This window comes from Convolutriloba macropyga, chromosome 7 (genome assembly GCF_964194025.1).
Source record: "Convolutriloba macropyga chromosome 7, txConMacr16.3, whole genome shotgun sequence".
NCBI classification, from domain to species: Eukaryota; Metazoa; Xenacoelomorpha; order Acoela; family Convolutidae; genus Convolutriloba; species Convolutriloba macropyga.
The window spans coordinates 71,339,139-71,364,112 of NC_134474.1; the positions used below are offsets into that span (position 1 = coordinate 71,339,139).

At 34.9% G+C, this 24,974-nt stretch overlaps 1 protein-coding gene across 6 annotated transcripts in view; it reads right to left on the minus strand.

Annotated features, from left to right (window-relative positions):
- Window positions 1-24,974, minus strand: part of LOC142343297 (alanine--tRNA ligase, cytoplasmic-like) — a 116,205-nt gene that overhangs the window by 17,537 nt on the left and 73,694 nt on the right. For all 6 annotated transcript variants that reach the window (XM_075395112.1, XM_075395110.1, XM_075395111.1 and 3 more), the window contains 6 exons: window positions 6,566-6,710; window positions 5,899-6,041; window positions 5,469-5,609; window positions 3,078-3,335; window positions 2,552-2,691; window positions 1,878-1,986 (listed from right to left, as the gene is read on the minus strand). In XM_075395112.1, coding sequence (XP_075251227.1) covers window positions 1,878-1,986; window positions 2,552-2,691; window positions 3,078-3,335; window positions 5,469-5,609; window positions 5,899-6,041; window positions 6,566-6,710 — 936 coding nt within the window. The remainder of the gene's footprint in view (window positions 1-1,877; window positions 1,987-2,551; window positions 2,692-3,077; window positions 3,336-5,468; window positions 5,610-5,898; window positions 6,042-6,565; window positions 6,711-24,974) is intronic.

The following is a 24,974-nucleotide window of genomic DNA, read 5'->3' on the forward strand; positions in this document are numbered from 1 at the left end:
TTTGTTCAACAAATCCAAAAAATGTTAGGAGTGTGTTACTTGAGGCACAGAATTGTCTGAAAAAAAAACAAATCTAGTGTGTTTTTCGCTGACGTTTGACGTAAACTTTGAATATGAGCATTTTTCTCTTTGAATGATTGATCTAATGGCAACGTGATTCCTTGTAAAAATTGTGCAGTGCTACGAGGGTGTTTGGCGACCAGGTACTAATGAGATGTTTTATGTCATTGCTTACAGGCAGCGTATGTTTTGTTTAGAAAGGTGAGATTGCCATGAGGGTGTGTTGAATTCTAGCAAAAAAAATTAAGTTTTTAGGTGACGATTTGATGGCAACGTGATTTTTGTAAAATTTGTGCAGTGCTATGAGGGTGTGTTGCTCCCTGGTACTAATGAGATATTTTACGAGTTATCTCATACAGGCAGCATATGTTTTGTTCAGAAACGCGAGAAAGCCATGAGGGTGTGTTGACTTCTAGAAAAAAATGCGATTTTTAGGTGACGATTTAATGACGTGATTTTTGTAAAATTTGTGTAGTGCTACGAGGGCAGTGTAAAATTTGTGCAGAGCTACGAGGGCAGTGTAAAATTTGTGCAGTATAAATAAAAAATTTATTATTACTATAAAAGTTATTGCTTACAGGCAGCATATCTTTAGCTTAGATGAGGGTGTGTTGCCCCCTTTCAAAAAACAATTATTAGGTCAAATTTAATGGCATAGTGATTTTTTGTAGAAATTGTGCAGTGCGGTAGGGTGTCTTGCTCCTTAGTACCAGAGATATTTTACAAGTTATCTCTTACAGGCAGCATATTTTTTGTTTAGAAACGTGAGAAAGCCATGAGGGTGTGTTGCCTTCTAACATAAAAAAGAGACAATATAAGGTAAAGATTTAATGGCAACGTGATTTTTTGGTCAGAATAGTGCAGTACTACGAGGGTGTGTTGCTCCCTGATTCTATAAAAAAATTACAGGTTATTGCATTCAGGGAGCGTATGTTCAGCTTAGAAACGTGAGAATGTCATGAGGGTGTGTTGCCTTCTAACAAAAAAATCATTAGGTAAATTTAATGGCGTGATTTTTTTTTGTAAAAATTGTGCAGTGCGGCCAGGGTGTCTTGCTCCTTAGTACAAGAGATATTTTTATCAGTTATTGCATACAAGAAGCGTATGTTTTGTTTACAAACATGAGAATGCCATGAGGGTGTGTTGGTTTCTAACAAAATGAATTATTAGGTGAAAACTTAATGGCAACGTGATTTTCTGTAAGTTTGTGCAGTACATCTAGCGTGTGTTGCTCCCTGGCACAAAACAGATATTATATAAGTTTTGCTTACAGACAGCTTATGTTTTGTTCAGAAATGTGAAAATTCTATGAGGGTGTCTTGCCTTCTAGCATAAAAAATCAGAAAATATTAGATGAAGATTTAATGGCAACGTGGGGGTCAACAGTGTGTGCGTGTGTTGTTGGAGGCCCGGGGGGGGGGTTCTTCAACCACGAAAGCCTCCAAAACAGTTGAAAGCCTCCAAAACAGTTGAAAGCCTCTAAGAGCGCTTAATGACCGCTGGGCGCAACCTTTTTATCAAGTTATTGCATAAAAAAGACAAATCGCATAAAAAGACCGACAGGACTAATATAATTGCTAAACTTCGTTTGAGACCAATTAACAAAATTTGTTTGAGAGCAATTAAAAGTCAAGTTCTTTTCACAGCCGGCATTTACTTCACATTCCTTGAACTGATCGACTATAACTACCCTCCAGTTCGTAAAAAATCTCTAAGACAAACATTTAACTCTTGTTTGTAGACCCACAATGAGATCAATAATAGCCTCGGCAATCGCTTCTGGGCTATTAACAGAGGAAGGATTAAAGTCAGCTCACCTCTTTGGCACGGTTGCCTGTGACACCGACTATGCGTCTGATGCCTTTGGAGATCGCCTCCTCTGAAATGAGCGCAAACTGCTCTATGTGACCGATATTCTGCACATGTCTGAAACACAATCCCCAATCCTAACACGCTCGTTGATTATTGCAACTACGACACGCTTTGATTAATTAACAGGGGCAACATTATCAGAAAGATATCAGCTATAGGCAACATTTGCAACAATTGACTCCAGAGAACACAACTTAGTGCCTCTTAGATTCTTCGTAACTCAAAGAAGTATCCCTCAACCCTCATTTCAGACTCTGATTTTGCTGCTCTGCTTACTTTTCAAACTATTTCGACGTGTAATTTAGTGTGCTGACTGTTTAGCAGTTGAGGATAAAAAGTGGATCTTTCCTTGTACAATTGGTTAGAGTAATGACATGAAAGCAGATGGATATACGGGAGGGAGTTCTCGTGCAGTTGACAGCATTAAGGATTTAATGGACATGCCCTTAACTTGAGGGCTCCCGCCACAGTAACTCACTCAGCACAATGATATAAACAAATTAAATAAGAACCTGCTTGCTAATAAACGATGAGATTAAGATAAACTTCATTAGCAATTTCGCAGCTAAAATAGAAGGGAATCGTTAACGAATGCAATAGGTCAAGAAGTACAACTTACGTTCCTCCGCAGAATTCGACTGAGTTCTGGAATGCGTCCACTTCCCCTTTTGTGGAGTCAATCAAGTCTTCAATGATGGCACCCACTGACAGCACACGCACCGGGTCAGGGTAAGTCTCTCCAAATATTGCACGCAGTCCCTGTTCAAAAAAATGTCAACGCATTTTTAAGAGGAGCCAAACATTTCAGCGCAGAGGAAATTTTAGTCACATTGACGGAGGGGAAAACCGTAAATATTGTCCATAAAATGAACTTTGCTCATCTTAATACATCGGGATCTAAAACTTTTTGGAAACCAGACGACACCAAACAGGCAGAGTTGAACCATATTAGATATTCTTTTTACTAGTTGAAAATGAGCTAGTTTTATTTTCCATGAAGTTTGATAGTACGACCCGTAAATAGTGATTAAAGCGTCAGCTTGACATGCAAATACCGGAAGGAAGGATTGTATATTATAGGAGATTGCATTTTAAATTGAAACCATGAGAACAGTTTTAGCGCCCGTTTTGGGGGCAAAATATACCTGGATAGCTTTTCCTTTGGCCAGTGGCACAATCTCAGCATAGACTGGCAGGTTGTTCACGATGAGTTTGTTGACAATCTCCTCCACTTTGCCCACTTGTTCATCAGTAAGGGCTCCCTTAGACGTGAAGTCAAATCGGAGGTACTCGGGTGCCACCAGAGAGCCTCTCTGGTCAGAATCCTCAGTCAACACGTTCCTCAGGGCAAAGTTGAGCAGATGGGTGCTAGTGTGGTTGTTCATAGTAGGCCTCCGTCGCTCCTCAAATTAAACGATACCATCACAGCGTCAAAAATGAACAAAAAAAGTACATAAACGCGCTCAGAAGTAAATAAACCTGAAATAAGTCCGCGACGCGATTACGTGCATGATTCAATTGCACAATCATAATTATTGGTAAGAAGAAAACAAAGAAAATTTGGAAGATAAATGTAATCCAATTTGCAGTGTTCAATATATCGTAAGGGAGGTGACTTCAAAAAACGGACAACACGAGGCAGACTTTTTAATTTAATGGCTCAGCCTTGGGTACGCACAAAATTCTAGCTAGTGACAGTCAAAAATCCTAAAAATTTTAACTTGATTTCGATTTCGCGTTGATTGTCGACAGGTGGCATGACTGGTAGGTCCTGACAGGAGGGTGAAACAAATTGCCGTCAAAAATTTTCCCAGCTATGAAGAAGGGACTTGAACGAACAAGGGAAAAACAGACGATTGGCCAGAATACAACCACAATACATCCACATTGCTTATTTCTCTCTTCACAGATACACATACAATCCTTTTCATACATCTCTCAGCTGCGCTTCTTATCGGGTTAAAGTTAATAATAAACATACCCGGCAGATTGCCGGAAAATAGCCGCCGTTGATTCCAATAAGCATGATTGGGATTGAAATAACAGAAGATATTGAAAAAAAAAGATTTTTGTACAAAAACATTTTTTTAAGTCCGATTTATTTTGATGGCATTTCGTAGTTGAACATACTTCTGTTTCTTAGAGAGAGGCTACAGGGGCTCCTATCAATAACAAACATACCCGGCAGATTGCCGGAAAATATCCGCCGTTGATTCCAATAAGCATGATTGGGATTGAAATAACAGAAGATATTGAAAAAGATTTTTGTACAAAAACATTTTTTTAAAGTCCGATTTATTTTGATGGCATTTCGTGGTTGAACATACTTCTGTTTTAGAGTGAGGCTACAGGGGCTACCATCAATAACAATAAGCATTAGAGATGGTAAATAAGACTTATAGGAACGACGTTCAAATAGCGGTCATCTAAAATTGGGCTCTTTGGTTTATCCCGTTTCTATTCCTGACTTCAACTTTTTATACTGACTCTGTTCATTTTGAATTGCTTTGCTGAGCAACTGATTTTCAAATTCACTTTTAGCAGAATGAGAGAAGAGAGAAACTAGTCTAGAGAAGTCAAAAAGATTTCACGCAAAATGTTGAAAAGGCGGCAAAATGAGGTAAAGCGAAACATTTTTTTATTCGACGAAGTAAAAAACATAGCAGGACAAGTCCTGACGTACAATTCAAAGAATTTTCATTGACTAAACAGAAAAACTAGACTTAGAATGGACTGTGAGTGAATTGAGAAAACCATTTTAAAAAAAAATCAGATCAAAAAAATAAGAAAAAAACAAAATCAATGTCAAAATGCCGCATGTGAACAAAAAAACCACTAGCGAGAAATTAAAATTTAATTCAAATAAAAAAAATTAGGCCTAGAATGAGCTGTGAATGGATTGGGAAAACCATTTAGAAAAAATCCGATCCAAAAACTCGAAAAAACAGTAAAAATCAGAGAGAAATTGCCGCATGTGAACAGAAAAACCACTACCGAGAAACCGAATTTTTTTTCAAACACCGTTTTCTCACTCTACTTTAAAATTAGAGCGAAAAAAATTCACGCCGCAAAACCACTCGCTTTTTCGCTCCATTTCCTGTTTCGGCGTGACCAAAATCACCACTCCAATTTGACTTCAAAAATCATGAAAATGTGTGAACAGATCTTAAAAAAAAAAAGACAGCGCCCCAATACAATTCAAATTCTTTGAATTGTAAAAAAAAATAGGAGCGCTATAATAGCCGGCTGAGAAGATGAGGGAGGCTATTAATAATTTTGTTTTCAAAACGATTATAATAACAAACGTGTATAATTTATTATTCGTTGTAGCGCTGTACCGAACGGATGTTAGGAAGCATTTTGCTTGTTTGAGCACCGGTTGAATTGAGTTCACGTTTGAAACAACCGATTACACAACCGAAACTAAGCAGTTCTCGAGGATCCGCAATCGGCGATGACGCGTCGAACATGTAAATCTATTTACAACTTCAATGAGTTTGGTGGCACATGTAAATCTATTCAGCAAATTTACAAACCTCATCAATGATTGTTTCAACTTTGTCTCCGATAGTGAATGTGCCCGACTGCACTTGACCCACATGGAGTACATACCCCCCGTGCACTTGTACGTTGGTCACGTGCAAACTCGCCCCAGAGGACTCAACGTGGATAATTCCCTGAAACATAGAAATCCAAATTAATTCACAACTTTCAACCATTTCACCAGCTGCTTTGGAATGTGATTTAAACGATTGAATGTGACGTTAAGCAACTGTCCCCTGAAGCTAAAGCGAAAGTTAATGCCGTAAAACCGAAAAGTTACAATTTCATTGTACATTGTTCATCGAATATTTAAATACTTAAAATGGCGCTTGAATCATTTAGGAAACGAGTAAATCCTCTAGTGATGAAATTTTAATTCAGACTATGTATGTATTCCTCAATCCAGTTGAGGGCTAGCACTACCTGATCATAGATCTGTCCCCCTGACTCAGCATAGAAGTTGGTTCTGTCCAGAACAATTCCACACTCATCCCCACTGGACACACTGGTGCAGAAATCCTTCTGTCTGATTATGCTCACAATGGTACCCTCACACGAATTGAAATCTACACACATCAGCTTTGAACCAAAAGGAGAAAATCACAAACCCGACAGGCCAAATTTAATCTTTTAATGAACGCACGGTGATAATCCCATTCACTGACACCAAAATTAAATGGTCTTTTGACGTCTGTAAGAGAACAGAAGCGCGTTTATGTACAGAAAGAGACACCAGAACATCTAGTGCGTTATTGATAATCATGTTGACAACTAATGCATTAATGTAACATGGCAGAGTAATCTTTCTCAAAGCTAACTGCTACTTCCTCGTTACTTAAAGTGTCTATCCACCAATCTTTGGGTTTGTAATGCACATTGAATTGCAGTTAGAAGAAAAACACAATATTCAATATTCAAGAGGAAACTCCGAACCATCTACAAGTTTATTGTTCACAAACCAAGCTGAATTTACAGATGTCTTATTGTTACTAGTGTTGACCATGAATATATTCACTAAGTTCACTCTCACCTCATGATTGTCTTTTTTTCAAAAAAATTAAACGTTGCCCTTTTGTTTGGACAAACTCACCGTAGATGCCATCTGAGTTTGAGGAGTAGTTGTACTTCTCACTGTCGTCAGTCTTAGCAACACTCTTCTTCTCCAACTCACTTATTGCATGCACGTCCAAAGTTATAGTCTCTCCAGCCACTTTGCCCTCGCCTCTGCTCACTGCCTATCACACAAGATGCATATACAGATACAATTTTATAATTATTAGCTATAATGCACATCCCAAATTTATGTCGCTTACTAAATGACAAATGGCTATCTTCAATTTTCAAAAGGAGGTAAAAAACGACTTACAAGAGAAAACCGAGTGCAACAAAATTAATTAAAAAATAAGTTTTTTCTACCATGAGCCAACTCTTATCAAACATCGGAACTAACAAGGCTAACCCTTCGAAAAATCTTCAAATGATTTTCAGGCAGGCAACAGAAACAACAGAAAATTTTTTGGCGAAATCCAAAAGCAATAGGAAAACCTCAATAGAAGGCAAAAACATAAGAATCCCTTTCTCAATCAAAACAGTGGTGACTCAATGGCAGCTGATGAGTAAACTTCAAAATTTTCAAGAGGCCAAAAGAGAACTCGCAAAAGACAATAGTAGAACTTTAGAAAAAAAATTTTGCCAAAAACCAGTTTCGTATTAACTTTCATGAATTATTCATTCACATAAAGAGATACCAGTGAAAACATGCAGTCTTCTTCCGTTATCATGAATAAACTTTCCGCATCAAGCATGACAATTCACAGAGCTAAATAAACCATTCGCAAAATGCTCAACAAGCGAAAAATTTAGTGTAACAGAATATTTTTTGGTGTAAAGATTTTTTGGTGTAACAGAAGAGTAACCAAAATGTACAATGAAGCAAACGCGACAACAGAACGAAACTCTATCACAACTTTCGTCGCTAGCCCAACATAACTTGACACATAGTCACCATTGAATCTTTTTATCCAGAACAACAACATGAACAACGAGGAGGGAAAAGCAGCGTAAAAGAAAGAACAAACATTCACTAAAAAATAACCGACATCTAACACGTGTAGGAAAAGAAGCTCAAGAGAGGGAAGACGACATTATACAATGATGTTGAGAGAAGAACTGAAAGGGGTACAATTGAAAACCAGCAAAACATGGACTCAAAAAAAACAATGAGAACAAATACCAGAGAACCAATTTTTTTTAAAAAAATTATTTATGTATTATCATTGTAAATCATTCCTTCGCAACAAAAGTCTCAAAAAATTGAAAAACCAACCAACCAACCGAAAACCGACAAATGAAAGTGAGGGGAAATATTACATAGGGACAAGACTAAATTTCGAAACAAAAATTTTTCATTGATGTAAAAGCAATCGAAGTAAATCTCAAATTTGTCAGCTAGAGCAAACTGATTCTCGGCTGAAGTAAAAAGCTCAGGGAACTAAAAACTTTAACAAAACACAGTCAGAGAACTAATTTTTTATAAAACTAAGCAAATCGATAATTTATAAAACTAAGCAAAAAAAATTAGACGCACATCAGGAGCTCTGAAGACACAATACGAACACGTTATTTTGTATTATTAACTTTAAAATTTTCAAAGCATCAAAAAAGAACAAAAGTGATTTTCGGACCTTTATAATGAATCAATCACCTGCATAGGTAATCACAATTAACAGAGCCAGTTAACCATACGAAAAATCAAAATCCGGGAAAGGAGAAAAAGTTTTTGTTATACAACTGAAATTAAAAGACACAGTGATGGAAAACCAATCAACACTGGCAAATGGTCGGTCGAAAATTCTATACAACTCAACGGTTAACCACTGTCGAATACAATCACCGAGAGCCATCAAAAACTAACCAGAATAGGAACAAGAAGCCCAAAAGTCTGAACTAAAACCTTATAACACAAAAGATTTACGCTAGAAAATGACAAGTAAAAATGACTAGTAAAACGACTAGTAAAACAAAAAAAAATTACCATTTTATATGAGGCAATTAAGGACTCACATAAAAATATGGAACAGAAAAACATTTTTAATAAAAATCAGTTTTGTATTATCGTAATGAGTCACTTCTTCGTATCAAGAATCAAAAATGCACAATAGAGTTTTGTACTAGCATTACGAATCAACTGGAACCATCACTAAAAACAAATTTTTGATACTATTCGCATCAGACATCGCAATTAACAGAGCCAAAAACCCATCAACTGGCAGGAAGTCAGGATGAAATGAGAAACTCTCATGAGAAAGTTTTTTTCTAACGCAGCTGCAATCGAAAAGTGCAGTGATGAAAAACAAATAAACATTAGGGCAAAATGAAGGTCTATAGTGCGAAACAAATACATGGTCACTCACTATCGAATCTCTCCATGAAACAACATCGACATCTAACAGGAATAAAGAAAAGAAGCCCGACCGACGGAACTACAATATAACGACACAGGTAATTCAAAAAGTAATAGTAGAAAGGAAAGAGCACACATTTCCCAGGCAGCCAAATTATGAACTAATATCAAAACAATGGAAAACAAGAAAAACGAATTAAACAGGAAATTAGTTTTGAGCTATCATCATGAATCATTCCTTCGCATCAAGCATCACAATTAGGCAAAGGTCAGTTTTGTACTATTATTTTGAATCTAACATTCGCATCAGGCGTCAAAATTAACAGCCCGATTCAAAATACAGAAACTCAACTAGCAGGAAGTCAGGCTGACGACAAGACGTCTGAATAAAGATATTTTTAAAACGCTACTACAATAAAAGATGGCCGTGATGTAAGCCCGACAAACGGAACAGCAATAAAACAACACAACACAGCTACTCGAAAAAAGAAAGTAATCCGGATAAAAATAATGTTCAAATCCATGCAAATTATTGATTCATGAAAACAATTGATGACAACAGAAACAATTTTTAAAGAAAATCATTTTCAGTTATCATCCTGAATTATTCCCTTGCAGTTCTTGCAATTTTTCTTTAGCTACAGCAATGTTTTCTGGCTGGGCTGAGTGGAATAAAAAAATCAACGGAAAACAGTAATTCCAAAAACAAGGAACAAGAAGAGTAAAATTGTAAATGCCCTTTTTAAAATCTAGCTAAAAGCCACACGCATCAAACAACCGAATTGAACAAAGCTCAGTTTTGTACTATTATTACGATCTAACCCTTCGCAACTGGATTATTAGAGCCAAACTAACTATTCAAAAGAACTCCGACTGGCATGAAATCCGGCCAAATAAGGAAGTCTGAATATGAAAACCTTTAATGCAACTATAATCAAAAGGCGGTGATGTAAAAGAAACACGACAAGTTTTGGTCACCGGTTCAAAACAACTTCTCGATCATTCATGATCAAATCCTTGCATGAAGCAACGCCGGCATTTGTCAAGAGGAACAAGGCCAAAAAAATGGAACAAAAACGAAACTTAAGACATCAACGCAAAGAAAAAAAAAGAATCTAAATAATCAAAATATGGACTCAGATCGAACAATCGAAAACCCACAAAACAAAGTTAATAAAAATCAGTTTGCATTAGCATCACGAATCATTCCGTCGCATTAAGCATCAAAATTAAGCAAAGCTCAGTTTTGTACTATAATCTTGAACCAAAGCTTCGCATGAGCCAAAAGTCAAATTAACAACCAAATTCACTATACAGAGAACCGACTGGCAGAAGGTCAGACTGAAATAAGGACATCTGAATATCGAGATCTTTTTTAACGCAACTGCAACAAAAAAGCAGTGTTGAAAAACAAATCAACAATATGGTAAAATAAAGGTCGATAGTTCGAAACAAATCCACGGTCAATCACTATCGAATCCTTGTATCAAACAAAACCATCCAACAGAAAATCGATTTTAATAGAAAATCAGTTTTGAGTTATCGCCATGAATCAATTTTTAATAGAAAATCAGTTTTGAGTTCACTGAAAAAATTTTAATGGAAAATCAGTTTTGAGTTATCACCATGAATCAAAACTTTAAAACAATTATCCCAATGAAAACACCCAATCAAATTGCTCACTGATGTTACAGCAATCACAGATCATGAAATTTTCAAGCTAGAACAGTTTTCTGGGCTGAAAAAAATCGGGGAATAAAAAAACTTAACAGAAAACAGTAAAACATGGAACATGAAGAGAACCCTTGTTCATCTCCTTTCTTATATCTAGGAAAAGAATTGACACATGAGGAACTCTAACGAAGACCCAGCACAAAGTTAGTTTAAGAAATCAAAAATTTCAAAATTACATCAAATCAAACACCAAAAAGCAACAACAAAATCGAGCTTTGTTGCATTATTGTGAATCAATCCCTCAAATCGGGCAGCACAGTTAAAATAGCAGGTTAACCTCACAACAAGTCTTCGAAATCTAGAAAAGCAGGAAAATTGCTCAAAAATTGGTGCTTAACAACTGCAACTGAAAAGTGCAATGATGTAAAAGCGATCAACATTGTCAAAATCTCGGTCTATAGAGCAGAACAATTCCATGATCAATCACAATCGACTCCTCGCACCCAGCAGACATCTAACAAGAAGGAAGAAGCCCAAAAGACGGAACAACATTATAATATGACACATTTGCGCAATGAAAATGAAATAGAAATCAAGAATTGACAGACGAAACTAAATTGTAAAAACAACACAGCTACTTAAACAGTAAGAGTACAAAAGAAAGAACCATTTTCTAAGCCAGGCAAAATATGGACTCCTATCAAAACCATGGAAGACAAGCAAAACAATTTTAATAGAAAATCAGTTGGAGTTATTACCAAGAATCATTACTTCACAACAATTATAACAATTAAAACACCCAATCAAATTACTCTCTGATGTTAAAGAATTCACAGTTCAAGCGATCATTTTAGGTAGAGCACTTTTTCCTGGCCAAATGAAAAAAATCAGGGAATTAAAAAATTTACCGAAAAAGTATCCCAAAAACATGGAACATGAAAAGCAGCATTGTAAATCTCTATTTTTTGTATCTAGACACAAAAAAGACACATGAGGAATTCCAAAGAAGACCCAGAAAGACTATGTTAGTTTTGAAAACCAAGAAGTATCGTCAAATTACTTCGCATCAAGCATCACAAATCAACAAAATCGAGATTTGTACCGTTATCATAAATCAATCCCTCCCATCGTGCATCACAATTAGCATAGCAAGTTAACCATACAACAAGTCTTCAAAATCTAGGAAAGCGGAAAACTTACCCAAAAATTTTTGTGTAACAACTGCAAATGAAAGTTGCAATGATATAAAAGCGATCAAAACTGTCAAAAGCTCGCTCTATAAAGCAAAACAATTCCATGATCAATCACAATCGAATCCTTGCACCGAGCAAGAACGACTTAACGAGAGGTAAAAACCCAACAGGTGGAAAACATTATAACAGGACACATTTACGAGATTAAAATGAAAAGGAAATCAAGTACTGACAAACGAAACTAGTGTAAAAACAAAACACCGCTACTTAAAAAGTAAGAGTAGAAAAGAAAGAACAATTTTCTAAGTCAGGCAAAATGTGGACACCTATCAAAACCATGGAAGAAAACGGAAACAATTTTAATAGAAAATCTGTTTTGAGTTATTAGCTTGAATCATTGCTTCACAACAATTATCACAAACAAAATCTCAATCAAACTGTTCACTGATGTTAAAGCATTCACAGAACATGCCAATTTTAAGCTAGAGCAGTTTTCTGGGCTATAAAAAAAATCAGGGAATTGAAAAACTTGACAGAAAACAGTAACATGGAACATGAAGAGTAACGTTGTTAATGTCCTTTCTTATATCAAGAAAAATATTTGACACACGAGGAACTCTAGCGAACACAGTAGGACAAGGTTTGTTTTAAAAATCAATAAAAACCGAATATTACATCAAATCAATCACCAAAAGGCAAACAAAATCGAGCTTTGTGCCATTATTATGAATCAATCCCTCAAATCGGGCAGCACAATTAACATAGCAAGTTAACCATGCAACAAATCTTCAAAATCAAGAAAAGCGGGAAACTTGCCAAAAAATTGATGCTTAACAACTGCAACTGAAAAGTTAACAACTCCAATGATGTAAAAGCGATCAACACTGTCAAAATCTCGGTCTATAGAGCAAAACAATTCCATGATCAATCACAATCGACTCCTTGCACCAGGCAATACCGACATGAGGGAAAAGTCCAAAAAACGGAACAACATTATAAAAGGGAACATCTACGCAATGAAAAAAAAAATAAAGACATGCAGCCTGACGGACGGAACTACAATACTATAACACAACACAGATAGTTGAAAAAGTAATAAGAGAAAGGAAAGAACATAGCTTTCCAAGACAGGCAAATAATGGACACACATCAAAACAAGGAAAGACAAGAGAAAAAAGCTTTCACATAAAATCAGTTTCGAGTTATTATCATGAATCATTCCTTCGCATCAAGCATCACAGTCAAACCAGCTAATCAAACTGTTCACTTATAAAAAAGCATTGACAGTTCATGTAATATTTTTTTTAGCTAGAGCAACATATTCTGAGCGAAGTGAAAATACTCAAGGAACTAAAAAACTTAAAGGAAAACAGCAATCCGGAAACAGGGAACATGAAAAATGAAAATCCATATTTTTAATGCTAGGCAATAAGATGACATCCATCTTTTCCATTGGTCATCAAAATTAATATAGCAGGTTAACCATACAAAACTTCAAAATCGAGGAAAACAGGAATTTTAACCATAAATTTCTGTTTAAAAACTGCAATTGAAAGGTACTATGATGTAAAAGCGATCAACAATGTCAAAATCTCGCTCTAAATAGCAAAAACATCCCATGATATATCACCATCGAATCCTTGCACCCATCAATACCGACATCTAACAAAAAAAGAGAAAAAAAGCCCAACAGACGGAGCAGCATTATAACAGGGAACATCTACGCAGTGAAAAAGAAATCAAGGTTTTAAGCCTGATGGAAGGAACGACAGAATATTAACACAGCACAGCTACTTAAAAGTAATAAGAAAAAGGAAATAACATAGCTTTCCAAGACAGGCAAATAATAGGAAATAACATAGCTTTCCAAGACAGGCAAATAATGGACACATATCAAAACAATGAAAGACGAGAAAGAAGCTTTAACCGAAAATCAGTTTCGAGTTATTATCATGAATCATTCCTTCGCATCAAGCTTCACAGTCAAACAAACTAATCAAAGTGCTCACTGATAAATCATTGACATTTCGTGCAATTTTTCTTGGCTAGAGCAAGATATTTTGAGCTGAGAGAAAATATTTAAGGAACTAAAACATTTAAAGGAAAACAGCACTCCAAAAAATAGAAAATGAGGAGTAACTCTATAAATATAATGTTGTAAAACTAGGCCAAATTTGACAAACGCGGAACTCTAAAGAAGATGTGTTAGTTCTGAAAAACAATAATAATCATCAAATAAATCTTCGCATCAAAACTCAACAAAAACGAGTTTTAAACCATTACCAGGAATCAATCCTTCCCATCGGGCATGACAATTAATATACCAAAATAAATGTACGAAACTGAGAAAAGGAAATTTATACAGAATTTTTTTAACCACTTCAATTGAACGGCCTAATGATGTAGAAGCGATCAACACTTTCAAAAACTCGCTCTATAAGGCAAAACAATTCCATGATCAATCACTTTCGACTCCTTGCACCCAGCAAAAAAGGCACCTAACAACAAGAGGAAGAAGCCCAAAAGAGTGCACATCTACGCAATGAAAAGCAAATCAAGACGTGAAGCCTGACGGACGGAATGACATTATAATAACACAACACAATTACTTAAAAAAGTAATAAGAGAAGGGAAAGAACATAGCTTTCCAAGACAGGCAAAATATGGACAAATTAAAACAATGGAGGACAAGAAAAAACTTTAACAGGAAATCAGTTTTGAGTTAACATCACGAATCATTCCTTCGCATCAAGCATCACAGTCAAACCAACTAATCAAATTGCTAGCTGATGTTAAATCATTGACAGTTCCTGCAATTTTTTCTAGCTAGAGCAAGGTATTCTGAGCTGAGAGAAAATATTTAAGGAACTAAAAAATTTAACGAAAAACAGCAACCCAAAACATGGAACAATAGGAGTAAAATTTTGAATCAATTTTTGTTATACTAGGAAAAAGTTGACGCACGCGGAACTCTGAGATCTAAAAATCAAAAATCAACATCAAATAATTCTTCGCATCAAGCATCAAAACTCAACAGAATTGAGTTTTGTACCATTAACATGAATCATTCCTTCGCATCGGGCATCCCAATTAATACACCAAGTTGAACAGACGAAATATCTTCAAAATCTAAGAAAGCAGGAAACATAGAATTTTTTCAACTGCAATTGAAATGTCCAGTGATGTAAAAGCGATTAACACTGTCAAAAGCTCGTTCTATAAAGCAAAATAATTCCATGATCAATTACTATCAAACTCTTGCACCCAGCATTAACGGCATCTAACAACAAGAGCGAAAAGAAGCCCAAAAGAAAGAAAAACATTATAACAGGGAAGATCTACGCAATGAAAATGAAATGAAAACATTAAGCCTGATGTATGGAACTACAATAAAATCACACAGCACAGTTAGTTGAATAAGTAACAAGAGAAATGAAAGAACATATCTTTACAAGACAGGCGAAATACAAACACATATCAAAACAATGGAAGACAAGAGAAAAAACTTTATCAGAAAATCAGGTTTGACGGAAGAACAGTATAACAGCGACTATCTACGCAATGCAAATGAAATCAAGACATGAAGCCTGATGCACGGAACTACAATATAAAAACACAACACAGCTAGTAGAAAAAGTAATAAGAGAAAGGAAAACAAAATTTTCCGAGCCAAGCGAAACATGGACACATCAAAACAATGAAAGAAGAGAAAAAAAACTTCAACAGAAAATCAATTTCGAGTTATTATCATGAATCACTCCATCGCAGCAAGCATCACAGTCACCAACTAATCAAAATGCTAGATGATGTTATATAATTGACAATTCAATCAATTTTTTCTAGCTAGAGCAAGGTATTCTGAGCTGAGAGAAAATATTTAAGGAACTAAAAAATTTAACGGAAAACAGCAACCCAAAACATGGAACAATAGGACTAAAATTTTAAATCAATTTTTGTTATACTAACAAAAAACTGAAACACGCGGAACTCTAAAGATATGTTAGTTCTTAAAAGCAAAAACCAAAATCAAAGAATTCTTCGTATCAAGCATTAGACCTCAACAAAATTGGGTTTTGTACCATTAAAATGAATCAATCCTTCGCATCGGGCATCAAAATTAATACATCAAGTTGAACAAACGAAATATCTTCAAAATCTAAGAAAGCAGGAAACATACAGAATTTTTTTCAACTGTAACTGAAAGTGCCAATGATGTAAAAGCGAAAAACACTGTCAAAAGCTTGTTCTAGAAAGCAAAATAATTCCATGATCAATTACTATCAAACTCTTGCACCCAGCATTAACGGCATCTAACAACAAGAGCAAAAAGAAACCCAAAAGACGGAAAAACATAACAGGGAAGATCTACGCAATGAAAATGAAATGGAAACATTAAGCCTGACGTACGCAACTACAATATAATCACACAGCACAGTTAGTTGAATAATTAACAAGAGAAAGGAAAGACCAAAGCTTTACAAGACAGGCAAAATACAAACACATCAAAACAATAGAAGACAAGACAATAAACTTTAACAAAAAATCAGGTTTGACGGAAGAACAGTATAACAGCGACTATCTAACCAATGCAAATGAAATCAAGACATGAAGCCTGACGCACTGAAGTACAATACAAAAACACAACACAGCTAGTAGAAAAAGTAATAAGATAAAGGAAAACAATTTTCCAAGGCAAGCGAAACATGGACACATCAAAACAATGAAAGAAGAGAAAAAAAACTTCAACAGAAAATGAATTTCGAGTTATTATCATGAATCACTCCATCGCAGCAAGCATCACAGTCACCAACTAATCAAAATGCTAGATGATGTTATATAATTGACAATTCATTCAATTTTTCTAGCTAGAGCAAGGTATTCTGAGCTGAGAGAAAATATTTAAGGAACTAAAAAATTTAACGGAAAACAGCAACCCAAAACATGGAACAATAGGAGTAAAATTTTAAATCAATTTTTGTTATACTAGGCAAAAACTGAAACACGCGGAACTCTAAAGATATGTTAGTTCTAAAAATTAAAAACCAAAATCAAAGAATTCTTCGTATCAAGCATTAAACCTCAACAAAATTGGGTTTTTTACCATTAAAATGAATCAAAATTTCGCAGCGGGCATCACAATTAATACATCAAGTTGAACAAACGAAATATCTTCAAAATCTAAGAAAGCAGGAAACATACAGAATTTTTTTCAACTGTAACTGAAAGTGCCAATGATGTAAAAGCGAAAAACACTGTCAAAAGCTCGTTCTAGAAAGCAAAATAATTCCATGATCAATTACTATCAAACTCTTGCACCCAGCATTAACGGCATCTAACAACAAGAGCAAAAAGAAGCCCAAAAGACGGAAAAACATAACAGGGAAGATCTACGCAATGAAAATGAAATGGAAACATTAAGCCTGACGTACGCAACTTCAATATAATCACACAGCACAGTTAGTTGAATAAGTAACAAGAGAAAGGAAAGACCATAGCTTTACAAGACAGGCAAAATACAAACACATCAAAACAATAGAAGACAAGAGAAAAAACTTTAACAAAAAATCAGGTTTGACGGAAGAACAGTACAACAGCGACTATCTACCCAATGAAAATGAAATCAAGACATGAAGCCTGACGCACGGAACAACAATACAAAAACACAACACAGCTAGTAGAAGAAGTAATAAGAGAAAGGAAAGAACATAGCTTTTCAAGAAAGACAAAATATGGACACATCAAAACAATGGAAGACAAGAGATAAAACTTTAACAGAAAATCAGTTTTGAAATATCATCACGAATCATTCCTTCGCATCAAGCATCACAGTCACCAACTAATCAAATTGCTAAATGATGTTATATAATTGACAGTTCATGAAATTTTTTCTAGCTAGAGCAAGGTATTCTGAGCTGAGAAAATCATTTAAGGAACTTAAAAATTTAACGGAAAACAGGAACACAAAACATGGAGTAAAATTTTTATTCAATTTTTGTTGTACTAGGCAAAAACTGACACACGCGGAACTCTAAAGATATGTTAGTTCTAAAAATCAAAAATTATAGTCAAAGAATTCTTCTTATCAAGCATTAAACCTCAACAAAATTTGGTTTTTTTACCATTAAAATGAATCAATCCTTCGCAGCGGGCATCACAATTAATACATCAAGTTGAAAAAACGAAATATCTTCAAAATCTAAGAAAGCAGGAAACATACAGAATTTTTTTCAGCTGTATTTGAAAGTGCCAATGATGTAAAAGCGAACAACACTGTCACAAGCTCGTTCTAGAAAGCAAAATAATTCCATGATCAATTACTATCAAACTCTTGCACCCAGCATTAACGGCATCTAACAACAAGAGCAAAAAGAAGCCCAAAAGGCGGAAAAACATAACAGAGAAGATCTACGCAATGAAAATGAAATGGAGACATTAAGCCTGACGTACGCAACTTCAATATAATCACACAGCACAGTTAGTTGAATAAGTAACAAGAGAAAGGAAAGACCATAGCTTTACAAGACAGGCAAAATACAAACACATCAAAACAATAGAAGACAAGAGAAAAAAACTTTAACAAAAAATCAGGTTTGACGGAAGAACAGTACAACAGCGACTATCTACGCAATGAAAATGAAATCGAGACATGAAGCCTGACGCACGGAACAACAATACAAAAACACAACACAGCTAGTAGAAGAAGTAATAAGAGAAAGGAAAGAACATAGCTTTTCAAGAAAGACAAAATATGGACACATATCAAAACAATGGAAGACAAGAGAAAAAACTTTAACAGAAAATCAGTTTTGAAATATCATCACGAATTATTCCTTCGCATCAAGCATATAAGTCACCAACTAATCAAATTGCTAAATGATGTTATATAATTGACAGTTCATGCAATTTTTTCTAGCTAGAGCAAGGTATTCTGAGCTGAGAAAAATATTTAAGGAACTTAAAAATTTAACGGAAAACAGGAACACAAAACATGGAGTAAAATTTTATTCAATTTTTGTTATACTAAGCAAAAATTGACACACGCGGAACTCTAAAGATATGTTAGTTCTAAAAATTAAAAACCAAAATCAAAGAATTCTTCGTATCAAGCATTAAACCTCAACAAAATTTGGTTTTGTACCATTAACATGAATCAATCTTTCGCATCGGGCATCACAATTATTACAGCAAGTTGAACAAACCAAAAATTTTCGAAATCTAAGAACGCAGGAAATTTATACAGAATTTTTTCAACTGCAATTGAAAGTTCCAATGATTTAAAAGCGATAAACACTGTCAAAAACTCGTTCTAAAAGGCGAAATAATTCCAAGATAAATTACCATCAAACTCTTGCACCCGGCAATAACGGCATCTAATAACAAGAGCAAAATGAAGCCCAAAAGACCAAAAAAACATTAACAGGGAACATCTACGGAATGAAAACGAAATCAAGACATTAAGACTGACGGACGGATCTACAATATAATAACACAACACAGCTCGTTGAAAAAGTAACGAGAGAAAGGAAAGAACATAGCTTTCCAAGACAGGCAAAATCCGAACATATCAAAACAATGGAAGACAAGAGAAAAAACTTTAACCGAAAATCAGGTTTGAGTTATCATCATGTATCATTCCTTCGCATCAAGTATCACAGTCAAACCAACTAATCAAATTGCTCACGGATAAATCATTGAGAGATCATGCAATTTTTTAGCAAGAGCAAGATACTGAGCAGATAGAAAATCTTTAAGGAACTAAAAAATTCAACAGAAAAAAGCCACCGAAAACATGGAACGCGGGGAGGAAAATTTTAAGTAATACTAGGCAAAAATTGGCACACGCGGCACTCTAAAAATCAAAATTCAGCATCAAATAATTCGCATCAAGCATCAAAACTCAACATAATTGAGTTGTGTACCATTAACATGAATCAATCTTTCGCATCGGGCATCACAATTAATACAGCAAGTTGAACAAACGAAATATCTTCAAAATCTAAGAAAGCAGGAAACATACAGAATTTTTTTCAGCTGTATTTGAAAGTGCCAATGATGTAAAAGCGAACAACACTGTCACAAGCTCGTTCTAGAAAGCAAAATAATTCCATGATCAATTACTATCAAACTCTTGCACCCAGCATTAACGGCATCTAACAACAAGAGCAAAAAGAAGCCCAAAAGGCGGAAAAACATAACAGAGAAGATCTACGCAATGAAAATGAAATGGAGACATTAAGCCTGACGTACGCAACTTCAATATAATCACACAGCACAGTTAGTTGAATAAGTAACAAGAGAAAGGAAAGACCATAGCTTTACAAGACAGGCAAAATACAAACACATCAAAACAATAGAAGACAAGAGAAAAAAACTTTAACAAAAAATCAGGTTTGACGGAAGAACAGTACAACAGCGACTATCTACGCAATGAAAATGAAATCGAGACATGAAGCCTGACGCACGGAACAACAATACAAAAACACAACACAGCTAGTAGAAGAAGTAATAAGAGAAAGGAAAGAACATAGCTTTTCAAGAAAGACAAAATATGGACACATATCAAAACAATGGAAGACAAGAGAAAAAACTTTAACAGAAAATCAGTTTTGAAATATCATCACGAATTATTCCTTCGCATCAAGCATATAAGTCACCAACTAATCAAATTGCTAAATGATGTTATATAATTGACAGTTCATGCAATTTTTTCTAGCTAGAGCAAGGTATTCTGAGCTGAGAAAAATAATTAAGGAACTTAAAAATTTAACGGAAAACAGGAACACAAAACATGGAGTAAAATTTTATTCAATTTTTGTTATACTAAGCAAAAATTGACACACGCGGAACTCTAAAGATATGTTAGTTCTAAAAATTAAAAACCAAAATCAAAGAATTCTTCGTATCAAGCATTAAACCTCAACAAAATTTGGTTTTGTACCATTAACATGAATTAATCTTTCGCATCGGGCATCACAATTATTACAGCAAGTTGAACAAACCAAAAATTTTCGAAATCTAAGAACGCAGGAAATTTATACAGAATTTTTTCAACTGCAATTGAAAGTTCCAATGATTTAAAAGCGATAAACACTGTCAAAAACTCGTTCTAAAAGGCGAAATAATTCCAAGATAAATTACCATCAAACTCTTGCACCCGGCAATAACGGCATCTAATAACAAGAGCAAAATGAAGCCCAAAAGACCAAAAAAACATTAACAGGGAACATCTACGGAATGAAAACGAAATCAAGACATTAAGACTGACGGACGGATCTACAATATAATAACACAACACAGCTCGTTGAAAAAGTAACGAGAGAAAGGAAAGAACATAGCTTTCCAAGACAGGCAAAATCCGAACATATCAAAACAATGGAAGACAAGAGAAAAAACTTTAACCGAAAATCAGGTTTGAGTTATCATCATGTATCATTCCTTCGCATCAAGTATCACAGTCAAACCAACTAATCAAATTGCTCACGGATAAATCATTGAGAGATCATGCAATTTTTTAGCAAGAGCAAGATACTGAGCAGATAGAAAATCTTTAAGGAACTAAAAAATTCAACAGAAAAAAGCCACCGAAAACATGGAACGCGGGGAGGAAAATTTTAAGTAATACTAGGCAAAAATTGGCACACGCGGCACTCTAAAAATCAAAATTCAGCATCAAATAATTCGCATCAAGCATCAAAACTCAACATAATTGAGTTGTGTACCATTAACATGAATCAATCTTTCGCATCGGGCATCACAATTAATACAGCAAGTTGAACAAACCAAAAATTTTCGAAATCTAAGAAAGCAGGAAATTTATACAGAATTTTCTCAACTGCAATTGAAAGTTCCAATGATGTAAAAGCGATAAACACTGTCAAAAACTCGTTCTAAAAGGCGAAATAATTCCAAGATAAATTACCATCAAACTCTTGCACCCGGCAATAACGGCATCTAACAACAAGAGCAAAATGAAGCTCAAAAGACCAAAAAAACATTAACAGGGAACATCTACGGAATGAAAATGAAATCAAGACATTAAGACTGACGGACGGATCTACAATATAATAACACAACACAGCTCGTTGAAAAAGTAACGAGAGAAAGGAAAGAACATAGCGTTCCAAGACAGGCAAAATCCGAACATATCAAAACAATGGAAGACAAGAGAAAAAACTTTAACCGAAAATCAGGTTTGAGTTATCATCATGAATCATTCCTTCGCATCAAGTATCACAGTCAAACCAACTAATCAAATTGCTTACGGATAAATCATTGAGAGATCATGCAATTTTTTAGCAAGAGCAAGATACTGAGCAGATAGAAAATCTTTAAGGAACTAAAAAATTCAACAGAAAAAAGCCACCGAAAACATGGAACGCGGGGAGGAAAATTTTAAGTAATACTAGGCAAAAATTGGCACACGCGGCATTCTAAAAATCAAAATTCAGCATCAAATATTTCGCATCAAGCATCAAAACTCAACATAATTGAGTTGTGTACCATTAACATGAATCAATCTGTCGCATCGGGCATCAAAATTTATACAGCAAGTTGAACAAACGAAATATCTTCAAAATCTAAGAAAGCAGGAAACAGAATTTTTTCAACTGTAATTGAAAGTGCCAATGATGTAAAAGCGAAAAACACTGTCACAAGCTCTTTCTAGAAAGCAAAATAATTCCATGATCAATTACTATCAAACTCTTGCACCCAGCATTAACGGCATCTAACAACAAGAGCAAAAAGAAGCCCATAGGGAGGAAAAACATAACAGAGAAGATCTACGCAATGAAAATGAAATGGAAACATTAAGCCTGACGTATGCAACTTCAATATAATCACACAGCACAGTTAGTTGAATAAGTAACAAGAGAAAGGAAAGACCATAGCTTTACAAGACAGGCAAAATACAAACACATCAAAACAATAGAAGACAAGAGAAAAAACTTTAACAAAAAATCAGGTTTGACGGAAGAACAGTACAACAGCGACTATCTACCCAATGAAAATGAAATCAAGACATGAAGCCTGACGCACGGAACAACAATACAAAAACACAACACAGCTAGTAGAAAAAGTAAAAGAAGAAAGGAAAACATAATTTTCCAAGCCAAGCGAAACATGGACACATCAAAACAATGAAAGAAGAGAAAAAAAACTTCAACAGAAAATCAATTTCGAGTTATTATCATGAATCACTCCATCGCAACAAGCATCAGACACCAACTAATCAAAATGCTAGATGATGTTATATAATTGACAGTTCATGCAATTTTTTCTAGCTAGAGCAAGGTATTCCGAGCTGAGAGAAAATATTTAAGGAACTAAAAAATTTTAGTGGAAAACAGCAAACCAAAACATGGAACAATAGGAGTAAAATTTTAAATCAATTTTTGTTATACTAGGCAAAAATTGAAACACGCGGAACTCTAAAGATATGTTAGTTCTAAAAATTAAAAACCAAAATCAAAGAATTCTTCGTATCAAGCATTAAACCTCAAAAAAATTGGGTTTTCTACCATTAAAATGAATCAATCCTTCGCAGCGGGCATCACAATTAATACAATTAATACAACGAAATATCTTCAAAATCTAAGAAAGCAGGAAACATAGAATTTTTTTCAACTGTAATTGAAAGTGCCAATGATGTAAAAGCGAAAAACACTGTCAAAAGCTCGTTCTAGAAAGCAAAATAATTCCATGATCAATTACTATCAAACTCTTGCACCCAGCATTAACGGCATCTAACGACAAGAGCAAAAAGAAGCCCAAAAGACGGAAAAACATAACAGGGAAGATCTACGCAATGAAAATGAAATGGAAACATTAAGCCTGACGTACGCAACTATAATCACACAGCACAGTTAGTTGAATAAGTAACAAGAGAAAGGAAAGACCATAGCTTTACAAGACAGGCAAAATACAAACACATCAAAACAATAGAAGACAAGAGACAAAACTTTAACAAAAAATCAGGTTTGACGGAAGAACAGCATAACAGCGACTATCTACCCAATGAAAATGAAATCAAGACATGAAGCCTGACGCACGGAACAACAATACAAAAACACAACACAGCTAGTAGAAGAAGTAATAAGAGAAAGGAAAGAACATAGCTTTTCAAGAAAGACAAAATATGGACAAATCAAAAGAATGGAAGACAAGAGAAAAAATCTCTTCTTGGAAAACAGCAATCCAAAGACATGGAACAGAAGAGTAAAAATGAAAATCCATATTATTAATACTTGGCAAAAAAAAGGACACACGAGGAACTCTGAAGAAGACGATGTTAGTTCTTAAAATCGAAAATCATCAAAACTCTTTCCATTGAGCATCAAAACTCAACAGAACTGAGTTTTGTACCTTTAACATAAATCAATGCTTCCTATCGGCCATCACAATTTAAATAGTAAGTTAAACATACGAAAAATGTTCAAAATCTAGGAAAGCAGGAAAATTACACTGTATTTTTTCAAACAACTGAAATTGAAAGGTCTAATGGTGTAGAAGCGATCAACACTGTCAAAAGCCCGTTTTTTAAAGCAAAACCTTTCCATGATGAATTACTATAGAATACTTGCACCCAGCAATAACCGCATCTAACAATTAGAGGAAAACGAAACAAAAAGACGGAACGACATTATAACAGGGCACATCTACGCAATGAAAAAGAAATCAAGACGTGAAGCCTGATGGACGGAACTACAGTATAAAAACACAACACAGCTAAATGAAAAAATAAGAGAAAGGAAAGAACATAGCTGTCAAAGACAGGTAAAATATGGACACATATAAAAAAAGGGAAGATACAAAAAAAATAATTTAACAGAAAATCAGTTTTGAGTTATCATCTAGAATAATTACTTCGCATCAAGCATCACAGTCAAACCATATAATCAAATTGCTCACTGATAATAAAGCATTGACAGTTCATGTAATATTTTTTAGCTAGAGCCAAACATTCTGAGCCGAGTGAAACTATTCAAGGAACTAAATATCTTCATGGAAAACAGCAATCCGAAGACATGGAACAGAAAGAGTAAAAATGAAAATCCATATTATTAATACTTGGCAAAAAAAAGGACACACGAGGAACTCTGAAGAAGACGATGTTAGTTCTTAAAAACGAAAATCATCAAAACTCTTTCCATTGAGCATCAAAACTCAACAGAACTGAGTTTTGTACCATTAACATAAATCAATGCTTCCTATCGGGCATCACAATTTAA